This window comes from Cotesia glomerata, linkage group LG5 (genome assembly GCF_020080835.1).
Source record: "Cotesia glomerata isolate CgM1 linkage group LG5, MPM_Cglom_v2.3, whole genome shotgun sequence".
Taxonomy (NCBI): domain Eukaryota; kingdom Metazoa; phylum Arthropoda; class Insecta; order Hymenoptera; family Braconidae; genus Cotesia; species Cotesia glomerata.
Genome location: NC_058162.1, coordinates 24826369 through 24851427, shown reverse-complemented (window position 1 = coordinate 24851427; position 25059 = coordinate 24826369). Strand labels below are relative to the sequence as shown.

The 25059-nt window shown below is 31.1% G+C and overlaps 2 protein-coding genes across 2 annotated transcripts; both read right to left on the bottom strand.

Moving 5' to 3' along the window:
- Positions 1-7802: 7802 nt before the first annotated feature.
- Positions 7803-15940, bottom strand: LOC123266159 (transmembrane protease serine 9-like). Its single transcript, XM_044730188.1, has 8 exons — positions 15864-15940; positions 15639-15789; positions 14484-14730; positions 14278-14418; positions 12545-12683; positions 12006-12228; positions 8079-8466; positions 7803-8010 (listed from the first exon to the last, which is right to left on the bottom strand). Exons 1-8 carry the CDS (start codon positions 15904-15906, stop codon positions 7816-7818), a joined length of 1527 nt encoding a protein of 508 aa, XP_044586123.1. The 5' UTR covers positions 15907-15940; the 3' UTR covers positions 7803-7815.
- Positions 15941-20920: 4980 nt separating this feature from the next.
- On the bottom strand, positions 20921-23003 carry LOC123265601 (chymotrypsin-1-like). The gene is made up of 3 exons (XM_044729395.1): positions 22724-23003; positions 21176-21563; positions 20921-21102 (listed from the first exon to the last, which is right to left on the bottom strand). Exons 1-3 carry the CDS (start codon positions 22930-22932, stop codon positions 20953-20955), a joined length of 747 nt encoding a protein of 248 aa, XP_044585330.1. The 5' UTR covers positions 22933-23003; the 3' UTR covers positions 20921-20952.
- Positions 23004-25059: the final 2056 nt, after the last annotated feature.

Genomic DNA, 25059 nt, shown 5'->3' with positions numbered 1-25059 from the left:
TTTTGATTTGTGTCATTACGTAAAATACTTAAATGCAGCTAATAAATATACAATTGTAGTGTATAGCAATTAAAAACTAAGTAAATAAAGGGTAATTTATATTAAAACATCCGATAACAGAATTGTAACATTAAAATTCATTACAAGGTTAATGTCCTTTCTAGTGTGAATCTAGAAGACAGAATAAATTTTAAATTATGAGGAAATAAATAAAATAAGAAAAATTATAAATTTTATGATTATGAATCTAGCAGACATGTTGATTTTTTGACAAATTATTTACAAGTTAAAAATACTTAAAAAAATTACACGAATAATTCTTCAAATTTTCTACAAGTGAAATTTTTTTTAATTTTTTTGTAATAATTTTTTCATTAAAAAAAATTGTAAAAATTTTCAGATGTCGGCTAACTTAATTTTCATTTATTTTTTTGAGTTAGACAAAAAAATAAATAATTGAAATTAATAAATTATTAGAAAATAAACTTACAGTTTTTTTAATTTTCTACATGTGCATTTTTCCTTTAATTTATTATTTTCAATTGCTCATGTATTTTTTTTAATCACAAAATATATATATATATATATTTAAATTATTAGTAAAACTCACATATTTGACAGCTGATCTGAGTAACACAAAGAAAAAGTTACAATCAACACTTTATTTGTGTTATGGATAACATTTAAGTGTGTAGAAATCCGAGAATCAGCCAATGAAAGTTTTAACATATTTTTGTGTTACTTTTAACACAGAATTATGTTGATTTCATCAATACAAACAGTATGTGTAGAATTAACATAAATTTTGTGTAAAAAAATCATCTACACAAAATTTTATGTTAAATTTTACGAAAATTTTTTTACTGTGTACTATTTCTCTTCTAGTAACTTTTCAGCCGTACTAACTTGTATCCGGGTCAAATGTTGTTTTAATAGTTTTAACAACTAATTCATTTTATGTTTGTTATTAACTAACATATTTATTATTATAGTTTTAAGAACAAATTTTGTTTATGTTCGTTATTAATTAACACCTAAGTTTATCAAGATCGTGTTGTCAGCATGCTAAATCCTTTATTTGTGTTTTTTAATTAGTTTTTTTTAATTATCCTAAATAATTTACAGTTAAATATATAAACAATAATGTTTCTAAGGTTGAAATAATATAAAAGTCTTTTTAATAAACAACTTGATGTAGACATTTAGTACTTGTCCCACCAGTCACAAATGCCTGTCCCACCAGTCACAATAAAAACAAATTTTTTTAATTGTTTCTACGTAGGTAATCAGTCCAATTCTTCATAATATTGAATGTTTGTAGGATAAATTTAGTATTGAAGGGGAAGTATTTTTTAAAAGTTTACTGGTCGAACTGAAATTGGATTTTAAGTATACCTTTGGTAAGAGAGAAGGATTTTTCAGTCCCACCAGTCACACTCAGTCAAATGATAATTTCGAGAAACTTAAAAAGTAATGGAGGTTTTTGACAAAGGGATGTTGTTAATTAGTTATTCTTCTATATTATAAGATAAATTTTACTATAGTATAAGTTTTAGTCATGTAATTATAACTTATAATTGATGGAATTCCAGAATCAAGTGTCCCACCAGTCACTATGGAATGCCTCATAAATACATTTCATAAATTAATAAATTTAAGTTATTACATGGAAAAAAAAGTTCACTTGAGCCAAGAAAATATTTTTCTTCCTTATTATTTTCTTGAGCGAAAAAAAATTTTTTTTTGACACAAGAAATTTCACCTATTCCAACAAAATTAATTCTCTTGCTTTAAGAAATACGGATCTTGATCCAAGAAAATTTATTTAAGTCAAGAAAATCTTGTTGTTTTGAGAAAATTTAGCCTCTTGCTCCAAAAAATCTAGTTCTTGATAGAAGTAAATTTTCTTGTCTTGAGAAAATTTCTCTCTTGCTCCAAAAAATTAAATATAAAGATAGAAGTGAATTTTCATTAATATTTTTATTGATTAACATGTCAAATGGGAAGATCAAATAATATTTCATAATTTTTTTTCATTCAATATGTATAATTGCACGCTAAAATAATATAAAATGGAAATCAAATATTCTCTAGAAAAATTTTCTCAAGGTGAGAAAATTATTTTCTCAGCTGAAGTAAGTGGCGCTGCTTCCTTAAAGTATCTAAAAATCTTGATCAAATATAAAAATTTATTGTATCAAGTATTTATGATAATTTGAATTAAGAGAAAAAAACTTCCAGCAAGAATAGAATTTTAAGAAAAATTTTAACTTCGGGCAATACAATTTCGGTTTTCCTTCAGGCACCCGACAAATTTTCTTGAGCCTAGAATTTTGTTCTCCAGTCAAGAAATTTTTCTTTCTGTGTACAATTTCATCAAGAAAATAATTTTGAAGAACTTATTCATATATTGTCTTGATTTTAGAAAATTTTTTTTCGATTAAATAAATTTTACTTGATTAAAGAATTTTTCTAGATTTAAGATAAAGAAACCTTTTTAAAATTATTTTCTCGGTCCAACTAATTTTTTTAACTTCCCGCTAAGTAAATCGAAGATTTTCAAAAATCGGGAAGTTATTATTTTCACCCCGTTTTGCAAAAATCGAGTTTTCATCAGATCTCGACGTTTGAAGGTGTGTGTGTGTGTGTGTGTGTGTGTGTGTGTGCGTGTGTGTGTGTGTGTGTGTGCGTGTGTGTGTGTGTGTGCATGTATGTGTGTTTCTTTTTTTTTTTCTTAGGGGGGGGGAATCCTTTTTACGGATTCTAGGCATAGCTGTTTGGCCTGGATATGTGGCGACTCGGCGCAGCGTCATACTAAAACTCGACGCTGACGCCCCTACCCACTAAACCCTAAACCCCTTTCTCTTCTATCCTCTGATCCCATAGTACCACCGTAAGGCATTTCTTCGCGGGGGGAGGAATTAGCTGCCGTTCTTTCTCCGGTGGCTAAGATGTTATTTCTTCTTTCTAGATTCTGTCTTTCGCTCTTTTCCTCTCAATGGATCGCAACTCTGTAAGCACTTTTGTAGTAAAAGTGCTTGCGAGTAGCTAAGCAAGGAGGGTTTGACCCCCGATAAAGTAGATTCATGCAGTACCGACATTTGGGTTTCTGCCATATCGACGGTTGTTGTTGGTGTTTTTGTGATATCGAAGGTCGTTTTTTTGTGTTCTTTTTTACCGGCTGTTGGGGATTGGCATCGATTTGTTGATCGATTTTTACCGACTGTTGGGGGATTATCATCGATTTGTTGATCGATTGTTTGAGGTCAAAATGCTTTCACATAATTTCAGTCGAATCGTTCAAGAGGTAACTTCACATAACTTCATGTAATTTCACATAATTTCAGTCAATTCGTTCAAGAGATAACTTCATATAACTTCACATAATTTCAGTCGATTCGTTCAAGAGATAACTTTACATAATTTCACATAATGACGCATTTTCGTTAAATCTATGATCACAACAGATGGATCATCAATTAATTTTTCAAGCCATTCTTTCTTTTGTTCACCTTCAACATATAAATAGCTTAAATAACACTTCAAATTATTAAAAATTCCCCCAAGTACATTATACGCAGTTTTACCGACATCCCAGCTAATAGCTACTTTTGTGGCGTTCCAGGCAGCTTCTGTCGACAACATTGCTTCTACTATTGACTCTGGTGGGGTTCTCTTTTTCAGAATCTTCTCCAACTTATCGCGCTGTTGGTTGAAACGTGGACACACAAAGAAAACATGCTCCGCATCTTCATTGACCCCTGGACAGGACGGGCACTCTGGGGTATCATCGTGCTTAAAGCGGTGAAGATACTTCCGGTAACATCCGTGTCCTGATAACATCTGCGTTAAATAATTGTTGATCTCACCGTGACTCCGGTTGAACCACACATCAATCCGAGGTATGAGACGGTACGTCCACCGACCTTTCTCTGCAGCATTCCACTCCTGTTGCTATCTTGCGATGCTGTGTTGCCGTTCTTCCCTTCTAAGTTATTCAGGGCTCAGTGTGGTTGACCTTCTTCGTTGATATAGGTTCCGTCTTTCCTCAGCTAGGACTCTGAGAGGCAGAGTACCGCAAATAACACACACTGCTTCCGCTGATATTGTGCCGAAGGCGCTAGCTACTCGTAAGGCACTCAGTCGATATACTGGTCCAGCCTTTCTCCATGATTCTTGCGTCTTTAGTGCGTCGGCCCAAATGGATATTCCGTAAGTGAGCACCGATGTGACTACTGATGACAATAATAGCCTCCTGCTCTGCTTTGGGCCTCCGACGTTCGGCATCAGTCGTGCGAGACTAGCCCTCACTACTGACGCTTTGGCACTGACATGTTCCACTTGCTGCTTGAAGTTGAGTCGGGCATCAAGCATCACTCCCAAATATCGGATATAAGGTTGTGATGTGATTTCTTGTTCACCGACTTTCAGCTTAATGGTCTCTACCACTTTTTTGCTGGTAATAAGCACTGCCTCAGTCTTGTGTTGCGTCAGTTGCAGGTTCACTGCGTCCATCCACCGGTTAACGCGCTCAAAAGTGAGATCTAACATATGGTTTATCTCGTCAAGGTGTTTGGCAACGATCACTACGGCTACGTCATCTGCATATGCTACGAGTTTGACGTTTCTTGGCAGAGTTAGTCTTAATAGACCGTTATACATAATATTCCACAGGAGCGGGCCTAGAACTGAACCTTGTGGTACACTTCCAGTAATATCATACTCCCTCGGACCGTTCTTCGTGTCATACTTCAGGACCCTGTTTTCAAAGTAGCTTGCTACGATCTTAAGGTATTCTGGTAGATTCTTCTCTTGGAGGGCCTGCATGATGCATTCCTAATTGGCGGAGTTGAAGGCGTTTCTGATGTCTAGAGTCGCCACCAGGCAATACTTCTTCGTTCCACCCTTCCATCTGGTTCCTGCGATTGCTTCCTTGGCCGTATCAACAACCAGTTTGATTGCGTCCAGGGTTGATCGTCCTTTCCGAAATCCATACTGATTGTCTGTCAGGAGTGGGTCGACTACTGCTTTAATTGTCTGGTAAATTATGCCTTCAAATATCTTACCCGCTGTATCTAGCATGCAAAGTGGGTGGCAAGATGACGGTTCATCCGGTGACTTTTTCCCTTTAGGAAGCAGCAGTAACCGTTGCTGTTTTCACTTTCGAGGAAAAATCCCTTCTTTGAGGCAGGTGATGTAAACATCTAGGAATAATGCCGGTGCTGCCTTTATAGCTGTTTTAAAGGCAATATTAGGGATTCCGTCTAATCCTGGTGCTTTATTATTCCCTACGCGGTTGCAAACCTCCGTCAGTTCTTCTTCCGTGACAGGTGGAATGTCTTCCAGTTCGCCTTGAGCTAACTGGTAATGAAGCTCGCGTTGCTGCGGAAACAGCGCGGTAACGATTCTCTGCAGAAGTTGTGGGGATGTGGGTGCCGGCATTTGTTTGACTTTTAGGTGAGTCATGACCACCTTGTACGGTCTACCCCACAGGTCTTTGTCCACCTCGTTGATGAGCTCTTTCCAGTATTGCCTCTTACTATCCTTGATGACTTTGTTCAATGATCGACGGGCTTTTTTGTACTCTGCGACCAGCTCCGCAGAATTAGGTCGTCGATAGCCACGCTGGGATATTCTTCTTTTCTTTAGACACTCTTTCCGAAGAACGCTGATGTGGTCGTTCCACCAGTGTACTGCCGGGCGTTGGCTTATGCTGCGTTTCCGGACCATACTTGCGTCACAAGCCTGGACAACTGTTTTCATCAGGTCCTTGGTCATTTCTTCTGCGGATCCAGTAGTAATCGGTTCACTATTCAGGACTATTACCAATGTGCTTGTGTCCAAAGACTTCACTTTCCATCCAATGGTATTGAGTGACTTGATTGGTCTTCTTGTATTCCGATCATGTGATATTTCCCAGAGAATTGCCTTTTGGTCGCTGGCTGTGTAGATATCCATCACCTTCCAGTCGTATTTCCCACTGATGAGGCTGCTGCTGACGAAAGTGAGATCTACAATAGAGCTTGCTTCTCCTTTAGTATAGGTTGGCGTATCACCACTGTTGAGCTGGACTACATCTAGTGTAGTAAAAGCTTCTAGTAGTGCTTTTCCTCGCGCATTGGTCTGCTTGCTGCCCCAGTCTACTGTCCAGGAGTTGAAGTCACCGGCAATCGCGACTGGATAATGCTGCTTGGCGTCCTCGGTCAGTTTGTCCAAGAATTCAGTGAATTCAACAATGGATGTGTGTGTGTGTGTGTGTGTGTGTGTGTGAGACTATGTGACTCGCTTATAACTTTTGAACGACTGAATCGATCGGAACATACTAAACGGCGTTCTAAAGAGTTCCCTTAAACTTAGATTCCCTGAAAATTTGCACCTATTCGGACCGATAGATTTTGAAAAATTTTGAAAAATCTCAAAAAAAAATAAGAAAAAAATCATTTTTAAAAGTGGTTTTTTTGGAATATCTTTTAAACGGCTCTATCGATCAACTTAAAAAACTTCGTCATTTTTTCTCGGATCGTTTTTGATGATATAAAATAATTTCAGAGCTTGAAAAACCGCGTCGATCGCCGCCAAAAACGTGGAAATCGGTTGATTGGCTCGAGAGTTATCCTCGATGAAATATTTGGAAACAAGTGTTTTTTTAACATAACTCCGACATTTTTTGGAATAACTTTTAAACGGCTGCACTGATCGATTTCAAAAACTGATCGGCTATTAGCATGAAAAAATTACGTCGACCGCCGTCAAGCCGGTCAAAATTGGTCAATTCGTTCAAGAAACATTTCTGAGCAAGGTCTCGTGACGTTGTCAAAATAATTTGGCAACGCAGGTAAGCTCAAAGATTCGGGGACTAGGATAGACAGAAGAACGAACGAACGAGACTCTTGTAAGGGGGATAGGTGTTACGGCTCAAACAGGTCTTACGGCTGCACCTCCCCGCATGGGCCCCGCTGGTAACTGGTCGGGTTGTTATTATATTACCGATCAGGCTAACGCAGTCGTTGAATGGGTTGATACAGTTAACTAAGTACGAGGACAGATTGACATTAAAATCAACTCAATTCACATCTGTCCTATGATAGCGTAAATGCTTGAGGACAGGGTTTTTCCTTGCCGGCAAACTTGGCTGTGTATTTCCTATGTGGGGGTAGGACAAATATACGTGCGTGTATAGCTCTTTTGAGCCCAGGAAACGGCCTCTTCGGAGGTAGGCGAAAGCCTCACCATATATTCTTCGTTCAAGAAACATCATGAACGAAAGAAAACAAAAAAAAGTGTTTTTTTGGAATTACTCCAAATTTCATAGTTTTATCAATTCAAACTTGAAGATTCTTCATGAAACTAAAAAAATTGCGTCAAATACTGCCAACCGCGTGAAAATTGGTTGATTCATTTAAAAGTTAGTGAGGTTTGAAAATTTTAAAAATATTGTTCTATAATACTTACATCAGACTTTTGAGCTCGAAGAGCTCAAAATAACACATAAATTGTATTTTTGAGCTCGAAGAGCTCAAAAACTTCATTAGTGCAATTTTATGCACCTAGGTATGGAATTAGCGAGAAGTTGCACAGATGGCCTTCAGGGTCTACCGTTTTTCTAATTTTTTTTTTTTAGTGTATGTTTAATAATTTCTTAATTTGGAAATTTGATTCTTTTTTTTCCATAAATTTCATTCATTGTTCAACTTACCCATCTACTTCTTTCTCATCAATCATACCAAAATAAAAAATATTTGTCGCATTTTATTTTTATTACAATTTTAGCATTTTAGCAATTGAAAAGTCTATTTAAAAACAATTTTTAACATTTCACAAGTAATCAATCAGAAAATTCGGAATATCATCATCAGAAATTGTATCAGCAGTAGCAAGTGTCTGATTGATCCAGTTTAAGTAGTGATAGACGCGAGTATAAACATCAGGAACTCCTTTGGCACATGGACTCCCAAAAGATACTATGCCAACTAGAGTCCCATTGGCAGTCAACGGGCCACCTGAATCTCCCTAGAAAGTAAAAGTAAGATAAAATTTACTATTATTAAAAATAAGTAAATAATTATCTAAGCAATTACATTGCAGGCTCCTTCGCCACGGACAGTTAGGGTGCAAATGTGTCCTCTAGTAAGTAAAATCGGGTGGTAGATCCTGCACTTAAGCTGGCTGATCACCACCAGGTCAATTTCTTGAAGATTCTCTGGAATTGCTCCGTTAGTACTGTTTCTTCCCCATCCGGACAATGTCACGTGGTAGGATTTTGTGAAGGAGTCGGTGGTTGGCAGCAGAACCGGCTGGATTTTGCGGGTGAATTTAATCGCCTTGGAAACTCTGATCAGCGCGATGTCGTTGATCACTGCGAGCTTGTAATCTTTGTGGACTATGAACAGGTCCGGGTGATACACTTTACCACCTGATGAGAGGGTGTTGGTACCAACTACTGCTGTTACTCCGGTTGTATTCACCCTGAAATTATTTTTAATCATTAGGTTTTTTTTAAAACAATTTTTTATCAGCAGACATCTAGCTTGAAAAAATGATATTTTTAAAATTGTCAATTTTTAAATATTCTAAATTTTTTTTTTTTTATAAATTTTTTTGAAACTCAAATGATTTTAGTTATTTGATATCATTTTAAGTTATTATAAAATTATGGACAAATTTATTTGAAAATTTTATTAGAGTGAAATTAATTTTTTTATTTAATTTAAATGAAAATTAATTTTAACAGATAAAAAGTGTTTTTTCGGAATCACTCCAAAATTCATAGTTCGATCAATTCATACTCAAGAATTCTTTATGAAGCTTCAAAAACTGCGTCGAATGCTGCCAACCACGTGAAAATCGGTTCATTCATTCAAAGGTTATTGCGGTTTGAAAATTTAAAAAATAGTGTTCTATGAGACTTCTATCAGACTTTTGAGCTCAAAGAGCTCAAAAGCACAGAAAAGGTATCTTTTTGAGCTCGGAGAGCTCAAAACAATACACAGATTGTATTTTTGAGCTCGAAGAGCTCAAAAAAAGCGGCCAAGTATTATTGAAAAAATTGTGTTTTGTTAAACTGCCATTAGAGTTTTGAGCTCGAAGAGCTCAAAATGACACAATAATCATATTTTTGGGCTCGAAGAGCTTAAAAACTTAATGTGTAATTTTGAGCGCTTTAGTACAAAATGAGCGGGAAGTTGCAGGGATGGCCTTTAAGGTCAATCGTCGTCCTAATTTTTAACTTCCCGCTACGAAAATCGAAGATTTTCAAAAATCGGGAAATTATTGTTTTCACCCCGTTTTGCAAAAATCGAGTTTTCATCAGATCTCGACGTTTGAAGGTCACAGGAAGCTTCCCTGACTATCCCCGCGAGGTTGTCACGGTGTCTGTATGTATGTATGTGTGTGTGTGTGTGTGTGTGTGTGTGTGTGTGTGTGTGTGTGTGTGTGTGTGTGTGTGTGTGTGTGTGTGTGTGTGTGTGTGTGTGTGTGTGTGTGTGTGAAAGTATGTGAACCGCTTATAACTTTTGAACGGCTTGACCGATTTCATCGCGGTTGGTGCCATTCAAAAGGGCTTGACCAAACTTAGATTTTGAAAACTATTTGGACCGATTCAGATCAATAGATTTTGAGAAATCTTCAAAAAACTGAAAAAAAAAATTTTTTCAAATGTGGTTTTTTTGGAATAACTTTTAAACGGCTTAAATGTTCAATTCCAAAAACTAATCAACTCTTAACCTCAAAAAACCACGTCGATCGCCATCAGTCCGGTCAAAATCGGTTGATTCGTTCGAGAGATATCGTGAACGAAAGAAAACCGAAAAAAGTGTTTTTTCGGAATAACTCCAAAATTCCTAGCGTGATCAATTCAAAATTTAAGATTCTTTGTGAGGCTTGAAAAACTGCGTCGAATGCTTCTAACCGCGTAAAAATCGGTTTATTCATTCAAAAGTTATTGCGGTTTAAAAATTCAAGAAATAGTGTCTTATCAAATCTCTATCAGACTTTTGAGCTCGAAGTGCTTTAAAGCATAGAAAAGCAATCTCTTTGAGCTCGGAGAGCTCAAAATAACCCATAAATTGTATTTTTGAGCTCGAAGAGCTCAAAAACGTCATTGGTGCAATTTTAAGCGCCTAAGTATGGAATTAGCGGGAAGTTGCAGGGATGGCCTTCAGGGTCAACCGTTTTCCTAATTTTTTTAAAATTATTTTTTGTACAAATTTCTTTGTTAAAAAAATTAAAAATTTGTAAACTGACAGCTAAATTTAATGTCATTTATTTTAAAGAATAATGTAACTCTAAGAAGATATTTTTAACGATTGCATTTTTAATTTTTGAAAATTTCTTCGTCTATTTTTTTTCATAATTTTTTTTTATGATCATTTATTTGTTACAAAAATTTTTAAAATTATCAAATATCCGCTGAATTAATTTTCATAAAATTAGCAGTTATTTCACGATTTTTTAATTTTTTTATCAAACAAATTTGTTCCAATAAATTATTTTTAAAAAATTGCATTTTTAATTTTTTATAATTTCTTCAAGTCAATTTTTTTCATAATTTTTTTTTGCCATAATTTATTTGTTACAAAAATTATTAAATATCTGCTAAATTAATTTTCATACTTTTTTTCAATATTAATTCCTAAATTTTGTGTTCCAAATTTAGATAATCAATTTTTCAACATCATTTTGTATCAAGTGATTGATGAAAAAAATGATAACTATTAAATTTGAAATTAGTTCTGAATTATATATACAAACAAATAGAATCAGTTAATTTTGTTCCAGGCATAACTTGTCAAATAAATTCAATCAGCCAGCGGGTAAGTAGAGTTTGTATTTTATTACTATTACTGTTACACAACAAAATAAATGTTTAATCGTAACCTATTTGCACAATTTCTCTATAAATTGATAATGAAAGTATCTATATACAATAATAGACTTGACCGCTTTCTCTTATCAGAAATTTAAAAAAGGTAACTTATCTGATAGCCTCGTCTCGCACGAAATGAAATCTGATATAGTAACTAAATAAAACTGTTAACTATTCCAGCCTAAAAATTAAATTTATGCGGTGCTTTTTTTCCAAATATTAATATCAAAATTTTTTTGTTTTTTAGCTAATAATTTTTTATATTTTTATAATCATTAAAATTATAATAAAAAAAAAATTCTGCGTGTAAAAATTTTTAAAAATTATAAACTAGTTTTTTAAAATAATTGGTGTGTCTTAGAAAATTATATTAATAATTAAAAAAAAAAATTTTATTAATAGTTTTTTAAAAAAAATTATATTAATAATTTTCAAAACAAAAATTATATTAATAATTTAAAAAAACAATTATATTAATAATTAAAAAAAAAAAATTATAGTAATAATTTTCAAAAAAAAAATTAAATTAATAATTTGAAAAAAAAATTATATTAATAATAAAAAAAAAATTATGTTAATAATTTTTTTGCAATTCCTAATAATTAAAAAAAAATTATATTAATAATTAAAAAAAAAAATTATATTAATAATAAAAAAAAAAAATTATATTAATTATGAATAAAAAAAAAATATTATTAAAATTATAAAAAAAAATTATATTAATAATTTAAAAAAATTATATTAATAATTAAAAAAAAATTATATTAATAATTTTCAAAAAAAAAATTAAATTAATAATTTGAAAAAAAAATTATATTAATAATAAAAAAATTATGTTAATAATTTTTTGCAATTACTAATAATTAAAAAAAAAAATTATATTAATAATAAAAAAAAAAAATTATATTAATTATGAATAAAAAAAAAATATTATTAAAATTATAAAAAAAAAATTATATTAATAATTAAAAAAAAAACAAATTATATGAATGATTTAAAAAAACCAATTATATTAATAATTTTTTTGCAATTTCTAAAAATAAAATTAAAAAAAAAATTTTTTCTAACAATTTATTATTCAAAAATAATTAAAAATTTCAATCATACTTCATAATTATAACTAACCAAAATTTATACTCACAGAACAACGCAATGTGCAGCAGTAATTATCCAGCGGCTATTAAGGACCACAGCCCCGCAATAATGAGAATTTTCGCGTCTCAGTGACACCTGATATGGATGAGCGCCATCAGCAGCGTCGTTCCCACCAACAACCCTAGAAATTCCCGGGGTAGCAAGTGCCGCTCCAACCGTAACAATAATTACAACTTGTAAAGCGACTAACGAGTGCATTTTTTCCAGAGCTCAAAAATCACCAAATAACCAAGTGATCGGTTCTTGACAAATAGCGAGTTTTATATCTTGACACTATCAATTATTTTTGTCTTTTCCACTAGATAACGTTGATTTTTTCGCTTGATAATCTCGTTAATTAAAAATATTTTTTATCTGATTGAAGACGCTAAATTAAAATGTTTTTCCGCCGAGCAATTAATTACCGCAAAAATTATGGCTTAGGTATTATTAAATAAAATAATTAGCACCCAACTGATAACTGATCTGATAACAATTAACTTTATTAATTAATAGTTTCCACTAAATAAATTTTATTTAAATTTTAATTGATAATCTCGTTTATCCACTCGGCGTAGTAGAACACGCGGGTGTAAACATCTGGGTACCCTTGGGCGCATGGTACTCCGAAGGAAACAATTCCAATCTGGACACCGTCGGCTACCAAAGGTCCGCCCGAGTCACCCTGAAATTTATCAATTACAACAATTGATTAAATAATGAATTTTGTTACATTGCACTGTATTTTTTTAACTATTGACGTTTTTAAAGATATAAGCTCATCCTGATGTAACATTCATCAAGAGCTTTCATTTGAGTACCCAGATGCATTTTTGATATATTTTTCATACATACATATATATAATATATATAAATATATGAAAAATTGATATGGGTACTCAAATGAAAGGTCTCGATGAGTATAATGTCGGGGTGAGTTTATATCTTTAAAAATATCATTAGTTGACAAAATACAATGTCATTTCTTAATTATTGACATTTTTTAAGATATAAACTCATTTCGATGTTACACTCATCGAGACCTTTCATTTAAGTACCCACATGGAATTTTTTATATATTTTATATATATAGTGTTTATGAAATATATAAATATATAAAATATATTGAAAATTGATGTGGGTACTCAAGTGAAAGGTCTCGATGAGTGTAATGTCGGGGTGAGTTTATATCTTTAAAAATATCATTAGTTGACAAGATACAAGGTCATTTCTTAATTATTGAAATTTTTTAAGATATAAATTCATTTCGATGTTACACTCATCGAGACCTTTCATGTAAGTACCTACATGGCATTTTATATATATTTTATATATATGATATATACGAAATATATAAATATATAAAATATATGAAAAATTGATGTGGGTACTCAAATGAAAGGTTTCGATGAGTGTAACATCGGGATGAGCTTATATCTTTGAAAATATCATTAGTTGACAAAATACAATGTCATTTCTTAGGGTATAAACTCATTTTGATGTTACACTCATCGAGACCTTTCTTTCAAGTACCCACATGGCATTTTTTATATATTTTATATATATAGTATTTATGAAATATATCAATATATAAAATATATGAAAAATTGATGTGGGTACTCAAATGAAAGGTCTTGATGAGTGTAATGTCGGAGTGAGCTTATATCTTTGAAAATGTCAATAGTTCACAAGATATTTGTTAAATTACACTATACTTTCTTGACTATTGTCATTCTTAAAGATATAAATTCATTTCGATGTTACACTCATCGAGACCTTTCATGTAAGTACCTACATGGCATTTTATATATATTTTATATATATGATATATACGAAATATATAAATATATAAAATATATGAAAAATTGATGTGGGTACTCAAATGAAAGGTCTTGATGAGTGTAATGTCGGAGTGAGCTTATATCTTTGAAAATGTCAATAGTTCACAAGATATTTGTTAAATTACACTATACTTTCTTGACTATTGTCGTTCTTAAAGATATAAGCTCATTCTAATGTTACACTCATCAAGAGCTTTCATTTGAGTACTCACATGCATTTTTGATATATTTTTCATATGTACATATTGTACATATATATAATATATAAAATATATGAAAAATTGATGTAGGTACTCAAATGAAAGGTCTCGATGAGTGTAATGTCAGAATAAGCTTATATCTTTAAAAATATCAATAGTTCTGAAGATACAAGGTCATTTCTTAATTATGTATCTATAGATAGCGCATTTTTGAATGCAGATAATATAATTTACTCACCATGCAAGCACCTTCGCCTGTCTCTGTCAGGGTGCAAATTTGGCTCTCAGGTAAGCTCGTCCAATGTTTCTGGCACTCAGATTGCTCGTAAATTCTCAAATTTATCTCCTGCAGTTTGTCAGGTGCTCCCAATCCTGAAACCTAAATTTAAAAGTCGATATTTTTTTTAATTTCAATTCTTGTTGGAAAATTAAAAATATACTTACGGCGGTGTGTCCCCACCCGGTGAGAACCGCAGGGTCTCCGTGAGCGTGGAAATTTTGCTCGCTGAGTTTAATCGGCTGAACTTTGTCGGAGAATTCTATTTCAGAGACAGTGCGGATCAATGCAATGTCATTAATAATTGTTGATGGAGAAAAGTCGTGGATGAAAATTTCATCTACTTTGTAAACAATGCCGCCTTTGCTCAGTGAATTTGTTCCAACGACAATTGTTATGAATCGCTTTGATACGCTGGAAATTTATCAAGATAATTAGGCTGCAAATTTTAATATCTATAAATTTATGATACTGAATTTAATGAAAATTAAATTATTCAACATCTAATAATATTTTTTATTGAAAAAATTATTCCAAAAAAATTCATTTGTAAAAAACTATAAGTGCAATTTAAAAAATTTTTTTTTTTAGTTCTAATTTAATAAATTAAGCAGAATTGAAAAATCAAAAATTTATTTCGGCTAATTTTATTATTTCTTTAATTTAAGAGATATCTAACAATTTTTTTAATTTTTTATACCAGTTAAATTTATAATAAAAAAAAATTTTTTTTGTAGAAATTTAAAAATATTTTAAGTGTGATTTTTTTTTTTTTTTTTTTATATGAATTAATTATTTTTAAAAATTAAAAAAATTAAAATGTGTCTGTCTAATTTCAGTATCATTTAAAATTTTTATTTTGTATCGATAAATTAAGCTAATTATTAAATTTTTAGCTTCATAATACTTTAATTATTAAAAATAATGTTCAGAATTTTTTTTAACGAATTTTTTTCTAGAAAATTATTTTTTAAATATCAATTTTTTGACAAAAAAAGTTTTTTTTTTACAATTTTAATAAATTTAATTGTATAAAATTTTTTTTTTTAAATTCAAAACTTTAAAATTAATTAATAAATTTATTTTTTAAATAATTAAAAAATAATAAATTTTTCAAAATTTTAATTTTTATAACAGAAAAAAAAAATTAATTTTAAAATTAAACAATTAGCAAAATTTCTTAAGGCAAATTTTTAAGAAAAAAATTTTATCAAATTGAACATTAATTGCACTATTTAAATAGAAAATTATTTTTTTTTTTTTATTTAGAAAATGCGAAAGTAAAAGCACTAATACTAATTAAATCAACTTAATAAATTTACTCAATAACACAGTGAGCAGCAGTGAGAATAAATCGATTGCTGACAATAGATCCCCCACATGAGTGCGACCCAAATGCATTCAATGACACTTGGTACGGATATTTTCCATCCGGTGCGTCCTGACCGCCTACTACCCTCAGAGTTGGCACTCCTTAAGTATTAATTTAATTAATTTCAATTAATAAATTTATAATTGTACATTGTAAATAAAGAAGAATAATATACCATTAACTGCAGCAACGCCCAAAAATAACAATGCGAACCACATAGTGAACTATCTATCGATAATCGATGACAAGGTATGTAGACTGTGTCTTATATAGCAGGACTTATCACATTTTTATTTGCTATCTTTCATTTAAATAAAATGGAAATTTTGGTTTATCAGTTTGTTTATATTGATTATATAATTTTGAATATTTTAGGATTGAGGTTGATTAGAAGATAAGTCGAGTGAAGACTTTAATATCATCTATATTATTAAGAGAATCAGCAAAATTTTGTGGCCAGTGTATTTATATGATAAAATGGGTTTTAATTTGTGCCTTTGCAAGGTTTCATATTATTCTCATCAATAGTCAATTTATGATGATAAGTATTTAGGCTGCATTCGAAAATTCTCTATCTCTAGATACATAATTAAGGAATGACCCTGTTTCTCGTGAACTGTTGAAATTTTTAAAGATATAAGCTCATCCTGATGTTATACTTATCAAGACCTTTAATTTGAGTACCCACATCAATTTTTCATATATTTTATATATTTATATATATTATATATATGTATATATGAAAAATATATGAAAAATGCATGTGGGTACTTAAATGAAAGGTCTCGATGAGTGTAACATCGAAATGAGTTTATATCTTAAAAAATGTCAATAATTAAGAAATGACATTGTATCTTGTAAACTATTGACATTTTTAAAGATATAAGCTCACCCCGACATTACAATCACCGAGACCTTTTATTTGAGTACCCACATCAATTTTTCATATATTTTATATATTTATATATTTCACAAATACCATATATATAAACTATATAGAAAATGGCATGTGGGTAATTGAATGAAAGGTCTCGATGAGTGTAATATCGAAATGAGTTTATATCTTAAAAAATGTCAATAATTAAGAAATGACATTGTATCTTGTAAACTATTGACATTTTTAAAGATATAAGCTCACCCCGACATTACAATCACCGAGACCTTTTATTTGAGTACCCACATCAATTTTTCATATATTTTATATATTTATATATTTCACAAATACCATATATATAAACTATATAGAAAATGGCATGTGGGTACTTGAATGAAAGGTCTCGATGAGTGTAACATCGAAATGAGTTTATATCTTAAAAAATGTCAATAATTAAGAAATGACATTGTATCTTGTAAACTATTGACATTTTTAAAGATATAAGCTCACCCCGACATTACAATCACCGAGACCTTTTATTTGAGTACCCACATCAATTTTTCATATATTTTACATATTTATATATTTCACAAATACCATATATATAAACTATATAGAAAATGGCATGTGGGTACTTGAATGAAAGGTCTCGATGAGTGTAACATCGAAATGAGTTTATATCTTAAAAAATGTCAATAATTAAGAAATAATATTGTATCGCATCAACTAATGATGTTTTTAAAGATATCGCGTGCCAAAAGGTAAAAGGGTGCATAATTTTCTTTTTTATCACCAATCGACTGGTTGACATATTCTTCACCTAAAAATCAAGCATTGATTTCCTAAAGCTAAAAGGACGTATGTCTCTAATTATGCGCCCTTTTAGCTTTAGAAATTTAAAAATTTTATGACCTAAAGCTAAAAAGGCCTATAAATTTTTTTTAAATTATTCATTAAAATGCTTATTTTTAGCCTAAAAATAAAAAAAACGGTAGAGTCAAAGAGGCATACTCTAACGATACATACATTATTTTAAAAATACAATTAATAATATTTTTAAAAAATTGCTAAATATGCGTGATTGTATTAATTTATTTTCATTTGAAAATTATTTTAATCCCATTAGTTTTTGATTAATTTATTCATCCATTGCTTGTTTAAAAATAGTTAAAAATTATTATTTTTTCAATGTTGTTCAAGTACTTAGCAGCCGATCTCCTCTTTTCTCGTTTCGCACTTACTGCAAAAACGGTACTATCCTTGTTGCACTCATGATTATAAAGCTATTGCAATTTAATGTTTTTCTTTTAAACAAATGAGAATTTCGAAAAAAACGCTCTGCTATACGAAATAGATAATAGATAAAATCTATTACGTAGCAGTGTTTCTTTGAAAATTCTTCTTTGCCTAGGAGAGAAATATAAAGCTGCAATTGTAGGGACCGGCTGTTAAGAAATTTTTTTTTATTTATTAAACTTTTTTATTTCATGTCTTGTGTAGCTATTTATCAAAATTTTTTATAAAAACTTAAATTTTTTTATGCGCCCTTTTAGCTTTAGGCATTACTTTTCTAAAAGCTAAAAGGGCGCATGTTTTGAGTTACGCCCTTTTAGCTTTAAGATGCTGAAATTTTTAATTTCCCGCTAAGAAAATCGAAGATTTTCAAAAATCGGAAAGTTATTGGTTTTACCCCGTTTTTCGAAAATCGAGTTTTCATCAGATCTCGGCGTTTTGAGGTCCTAGGAAGCTTTTCTGAATTTTTTCGCGATGATGTCCGTAACTTTTAAACGGCTCTACCGATCAATTCCAAAAAAAGAATCAGCTTTTAACATCAAAAAACAACTTCGATCACCGCCAGCCCGGTCAAAATTGGTTGATTCGTTCGTGAGTTATCGCACTGAGAGAAAAATATGGTCAACTGAACTAGGAAAATCTAGTCAAATAGCATCACCACTATTTAATTGCAGTTCTTGTACCTAACATTATTTATTATATTGAACCCCAATAAATAGTTACTTAAACTATTTTCAGTTAAATATCAGCTTACTAACCATCTTGATTAACTTTAACTTAGAAAACAGAAAAAATAATTCGAATAGCTCGGACTGGGAATCTAACTCGGATCTTTTGGTTACGCACTAAGGGCTCTTCCAGTTTAGCTATCTCTGAGACGTTGTCCGTAAAAACCTTTCAGTCACCTAATAACTTTTTGTTTAACACGATAATAAAAACATATTTATTAAAATATAGTCGATATAACTATTTATCAATAGTTACTTAAACTAATGCATAGTTTGAGTAACTACAAAAAAAAAATCCAGAAAACTATATTTTCATAATTGTGATGTTATGATTCAGTTAACTATGCACTTTTCTCTCAGTGCGTTGTCGAAGGAAAACCGAAAAAAGTGTTTTTTCGGAATCACTCCAAAATTCCTAGTTCGATCAATTCATACTCAAGAATTCTTTATGAAGCTTCAAAAACTGCGTCGAATGCTGCCAACCACGTGAAAATCGGTTCATTCATTCAAAGGTTATTGCGGTTTGAAAATTCAAAAAATAGTATTCTATGAGACTTCTATCAGACTTTTGAGCTCAAAGAGCTCAAAAGCACAGAAAAGGTATCTTTTTGAGCTCGGAGAGCTCAAAACAACACACAGATTGTATTTTTGAGCTCGAAGAGCTCAAAAAAAGCGGCCAAGTATTATTGAAAAAATTGTGTTTTGTTAAACTGCTATTAGAGTTTTGAGCTCGAAGAGCTCAAAATGACACAATAATCATATTTTTGAGCTCGAAGAGCTTAAAAACTTAATGTGTAATTTTGAGCGCTTTAGTACAAAATGAGCGGGAAGTTGCAGGGATGGCCTTTAAGGTCAATCGTCGTCCTAATTTTTAACTTCCCGCTACGAAAATCGAAGATTTTCAAAAATCGGGAAGTTATTGTTTTCACCCCGTTTTGCAAAAACCGAGTTTTCATCAGATCTCGACGTTTGAAGGTCAAAGGAAGCTTCCCTGACTATCCCCGCGAGGTTGTCACGGTATCTGTATGTATGTATGTATGTATGTGTGTGTGTGTGTGTGTGTGTGTGTGTGTGTGTGTGTGTGTGTGTGTGTGTGTGTGTGTGAACCGCTTATAACTTTTGAACGGCTTGACCGATTTCATCGCGGTTGGTGCCATTCAAAAGGGCTTGACCTAACTTAGATTTTGAAAACTATTTGGACCGATTCAGATCAATAGATTTTGAGAAATCTTCAAAAAACTGAAAAAAACATTTTTTTCAAATGTGGTTTTTTTGGAATAACTTTTAAATGGCTTGATGGTTCAATTCCAAAAACTAATCAGCTCTTAACCTCAAAAAACCACGTCGATCGCCACCAGTCTGGTCAAAATCGGTTGATTCGTTCGAGAGATATCGTGAACGAAAGAAAACCGAAAAAAGTGTTTTTTCGGAATAACTCCGAAATTTTTAGCGCGATCAATTCATAATTTGAGATTCTTTGTGAGGCTTGAAAAACTGCGTCGAACGCTGCCAACCGCGTGAAAATCGGTTTATTCATTCAAAAGTTATTGCGGTTTAAAAATTCAAAAAATAGTGTCATCAAATCCCTATCAGACTTTTGAGCTCGAAGAGCTCAAAAGCATAGGAAAACAATCTCTTTGAGCTTGGAGAGCTCAAAATAACCCACAAATTGTATTTTTGAGCTCGAAGAGCTCAAAAACGTCATTGGTGCAATTTTAAGCGCCTAAGTATGGAATTAGCGGGAAGTTACAGGGATAGCCTTCAGGGTCAACCGTTTTCCTAATTTTTTTTTTTACAGATCTTTGTGTTTTAAGCGATTTTAAGAAGGATGGCAAAAAAAAATTTTTTTATGGGCCCTTTTAGCATGGATCCCTACTAACCTGTAGCTATGTAGCCCTTTTTGCATTAGACACGCGATATCATATACTAAAACCTTCTCCGAAACACGCTGCATCTTATGGTATTAGTATTATTCCGATCGGTTCAGTAGTTTTCACAGTATAACCGGACAAAAAAACCGACTCTCCATTTATTATTATTATTTAGATATATTATATATATGTATATATAAAAAATATATCAAAAATGCATGTGGGTACTCAAATGAAAGCTCTAGATGAATGTAACATCGGAATGAGCTTATATCTTTAAAATCGTCAATATTTAAGAAAGTACAGTGCAATTTAACAATAGTCATTATTTAATAAATTTTATTTATTTATAGCTTACAAGTCACGGCAGTCACATAGTGACTGCATGGTTGCTAGTCAATTATTGATCATCATTGATTTGTTGTTCATAAAAAAATGACGAGTTTTGTAAGTACAAAATTCGGCGTATGAAAATACAAAGTAGAAAAATGAAATGCGTTAGTATTTCGCTTGCATGGTCTCGGATATCCAGTCCAAATAGAAGAAAACTCTGGTGTAGACATCTGGGTATCCAACCGCACAAGGACGTCCAAATGATACCAGACCAATCAGAGTCCTATCAGCAGTCAAAGGTCCACCAGAATCTCCCTGCAATTTAAAATTCAAGATTCAAAAAACAAACTTTAATAAAGAATACTTTTGCTTTTATTAAAACACTTACATGGCAAGCACCTTCTCCCGCCTGGGTTAAAGTGCAAATGTGTCCAGCACTGACTATAGAATGATAACTCTGGCATTTAGTCTCGGTAATGACCATCAACTCAATTTCTTGAAGCTTGTCCGGTAGCGGTCCACCAAGTTTGGTCGTTCCCCATCCTGAAAGCTTAGCTGGATATTCCTCGTACCGGTCATCGGCAGAGGGCAGAGCAATCGGCTGGACTTTATCATTGAAAGTTATGTCTTCATCAAGCATGATCATCCCTATGTCATTGCTAAAGACCGATGGATTGTATTTTTTGTGCGGGACCAAAGTCTTTGCTTGGTAACGGTCTCCACCTTCTGAAAGACGGTTCGTTCCTGTGACTACAGTGATGGAAGATGCGCTTTGACTGAAATATTATTATTATTAATTTAATTGTCATTATTAATAACAATTTTTACCTAGTTGTAATTATTAACTGAATAATAATAATAATAATAATAATAATAATAATAATAATAATAATAATAATCTATATTATTAAGAGATTAAGAAAAATTTTGTCTCCAGGATAAGTATTTAGGCTGGATTCGAAAATACTCTAAATACATACTTAAGAAATGACCTTACATCTCGTGAACTATTGACATTTTTAAAGATATAAGCTCATCCCGACATTATAATCATCGAGACCTTTCATTTGAGTACCCACATCAATTTTTCATATATTTTATATATTTATATATTTCACAAATACCATATATATAAAATATATAAAAAGTGCAATGTGGGTACTTAAATGAAAGGTCTCGATGAGTGTAACTTCAAAATAAGCTTATATCTTAAAAAATGTCAATAATTAAGAAATGACATTGTATCTTGTAAACTAATGATATTTTTAAAGATATAAGCTCATTACGATGTTACACTCATTGAGACCATTCATTTGAGTACCCACATAAATTTTTCACATATTTTGTATATTTATATATTTCACAAATACCATATATATAAAATATATAAAAAAAAGACATGTGGGTACTTAAATGAAAGGTATCGATGAGTGTAACATCGAAATGTGTTTATATCTTAAAAAATGTCAATAATTAAGAAATGAGCTTGTATCTTGAGAACTATTGACATTTTTAAAGATATAATTTCACCCCGATGTTAGCCTCATCAAGACCTTTCATTTGAGTACCCACATCAATTTTTCATATATTTATATATATTATATATATATATATATATATGAAAAATATATCAAAAATGCATGTGGGTACTCAAATGAAAGCTTTTGATGAGTGTAACACTGGGATGAGCTTATATCTTCATAAATGTCAATATTTAAGAAAGTACAGTGCAATTTAACAAAAGTCATTATCTAAAAAAGCAAAATTCTATTTATTTATAGTTTACAAGTCACGGCAGTCACGTAGTGACTGCAAAGTTGCTATTAACAACCATAATACTAATGCTTGAATTTAAAAAAAAAGTTATCATTATTATTTTTAGTTTTTTATCATTTTCATTATTGTTTTATAACAGAATAAAAAATTAAAAACTTACTAAACAATGCAATGAGCAGCAGTCAAGATCCAGCGTTCATTAACAATGACTCCTCCACATAAATGAGAATTATATCTCCTCAGTGAAACTTGCCAAGGATGAGCCCCTTCAGCAGCATCTTCACCGCCGACTACCCTCGAAGGAATTTCCCTTGCCTCAGTGCTTACAAGAGCAATTATTGCGAGAATTCCAAAGAAAATCGCCTGCATGTTGATGCTTTGTTAATGCTCTGCTTACTCAAAGCTGCACTTGATGCATCTTCATGATTTGCAAGAGTTTATATACTGCTAGAAAGTGATTGACACCTGACACCCTGATGGTGCAATGATCGATAACGATTTAATTTTCATCAGATCTGTTTTTAAATTAGAGAAAAGAAGGTTTTCTTGATTATCTGATTTAGATTTGCGGATATGGATATAATATCTGATGTGCATCTGCGGCTGTCCAATTTTAAAACACAGTAATTGCAAAATATTTATATTTGATTTTTTTAGTATTGCTGCAATTTTTATAACTTTTAGACCTTAATTTCAAGTATTTTTTCTAAAAAATATTTTTATTCAAGTATTTTCTATTCATAGATCAAATTTTTTATCAATTAGGCGCGCAAATTTTTTTTTAACAAGAAAAATTTTAAAAAATGTTAAAACTGTCAGTTGCTGTGTTTTGAAATTAGGCAGCCGATCTCTGCAGATACATATCAATTTGGAAATTTAGAAAGATTTGGGATCTAAAGGGTTGATTCTAAAGTCTTGATTAAAAATTGAATTGGTAAGTAAAAAATAGTTTACTAGTTAGTCTATTTTTGGACAATTGATTGATGATTGATAATTTACCTACTTGAACGTTATCAGAATGATTGTATGCTTTGTTTAAAAATGTTATCAGATCACGAGCTACTGATTGAAATCTGGCATTAATTGATAGCAAGATAAGTCGCAGTTCGGTTATCTTGGTAAAACCCACATAGTCATTGGCTATACTAATTATGAATTTTATATTGATATGATTGATGAGAACGAAGTAGATGGGTAAGTTGAACAATGAATGAAATTTATGGAAAAAAAGAATCAGATTTCCAAATTAAGGAATTATTAAACTAAGGTAGAAGCCCTAATTATTGACACTATTAGAGACAAAGTTATGATTTGATTTTTTTTAAGCAATCAAATATCAATATAGTTGAATTTTGTTTGTGGTAATGTCTCAAGTAATGTTTTTACTAATTAATTTTTTTTTAAATGCTAATTACTGATCTTTACTAATTAATTTTAAATAATTAAATAGATTATCAGGATTCATCAATTATTGGCAGGTTAAAAAACTGATTGATCTAATTATTGACACACCTTCGCCCCAATTATTGACACCTATACTAAGCATGCCTAGAATCATCTGCTTATTCTTATTTATCCAAACTTATTATTAAGTAATCAATTTTATGAAAGTTTATTAATAATAATTTCCATAAATGATTGATTACTTTTAAAAATATAAAAATTTATTTAAAAATAATTTATTGAATCAGAAAAGTTCAAACTCTTACAGTTAATTTTTTAAGTTAAAGTCAAAAAAAGGCGTGATAGCGCTGTCGAATGGCTGTCAACATGAGATTCAACTTAAAAATTACCAACTAGTTATTGACACCCATTATTTGAATATTATAAAGCATACAATTAATTTCGATTATTCAATTTTATAAATTTTTCATATATTGTTAATTAAAAAAAAAAAAAAAATGATATTAGTAGATGAAGAAATGAATTTAAACTCGGCATTTAAAAAAAATGCTTTTCTAATTAAAGTTGTTAAGAAAATAAACGTTCGTAAGCTGGTTTGATGAACTGGTGGTAACTTTATTTTTTTTTTAATAATTAATATTTAATATTTTGAACTGACAGTAATTTTTTTCAATTTTTTAATTGATTAGAATTTAATAAAAATTTATATGATAGTTATTCTTATTATAGATGATTAAATATATTTAAAAATAATTTAGGGTGTCAATATTTAGACTCTTGTCAATAATTGAGGCTTTTATCTTGCATTCAAAAAAATTCTTTTTTATATAAGAGGCATTCTATAGTGACTGATGGGACATTTGACTCTGGAATTTCATCAATTATAAACTATAATTATGTGACTGAAACTTAAAATATAGTAAAATTTGTCTTATAATATAGAAGAATAACTAATTAACAACATCCCTTTGTCAAAAACCTCGATAACTTTTTAAGTTTCTCGGAATTATCATTTGACTGAGTGTGACTGGTGGGACTAAGAAAAATCCTTCTCTCTTACCAAAGGTATACTTAAAGTCCAATTTCAGTTCG

Coding starts and splice junctions, on each gene's coding strand:
- LOC123265601 (XM_044729395.1), bottom strand. CDS start 22,932: ATGCAGGCGATTTTCTTTGGAATTCTCGCAATAATTGCTCTTGTAAGC. Junction 21,564..22,723: donor GCTGCTCATTGCATTGTTTA/GTAAGTTTTTAA, acceptor ATAATATTTCAG/TCAAAGCGCATCTTCCATCA. Junction 21,103..21,175: donor CGGGAGAAGGTGCTTGCCAT/GTAAGTGTTTTA, acceptor TTTAAATTGCAG/GGAGATTCTGGTGGACCTTT.
- LOC123266159 (XM_044730188.1), bottom strand. CDS start 15,906: ATGTGGTTCGCATTGTTATTTTTGGGCGTTGCTGCAGTTAATG. Junction 12,229..12,544: donor GATAAACGAGATTATCAATT/AAAATTTAAATA, acceptor GTGATTTTTGAG/CTCTGGAAAAAATGCACTCG. Junction 8,467..12,005: donor GCTGCACATTGCGTTGTTCT/GTGAGTATAAAT, acceptor AAATAATTTCAG/GGTGAATACAACCGGAGTAA.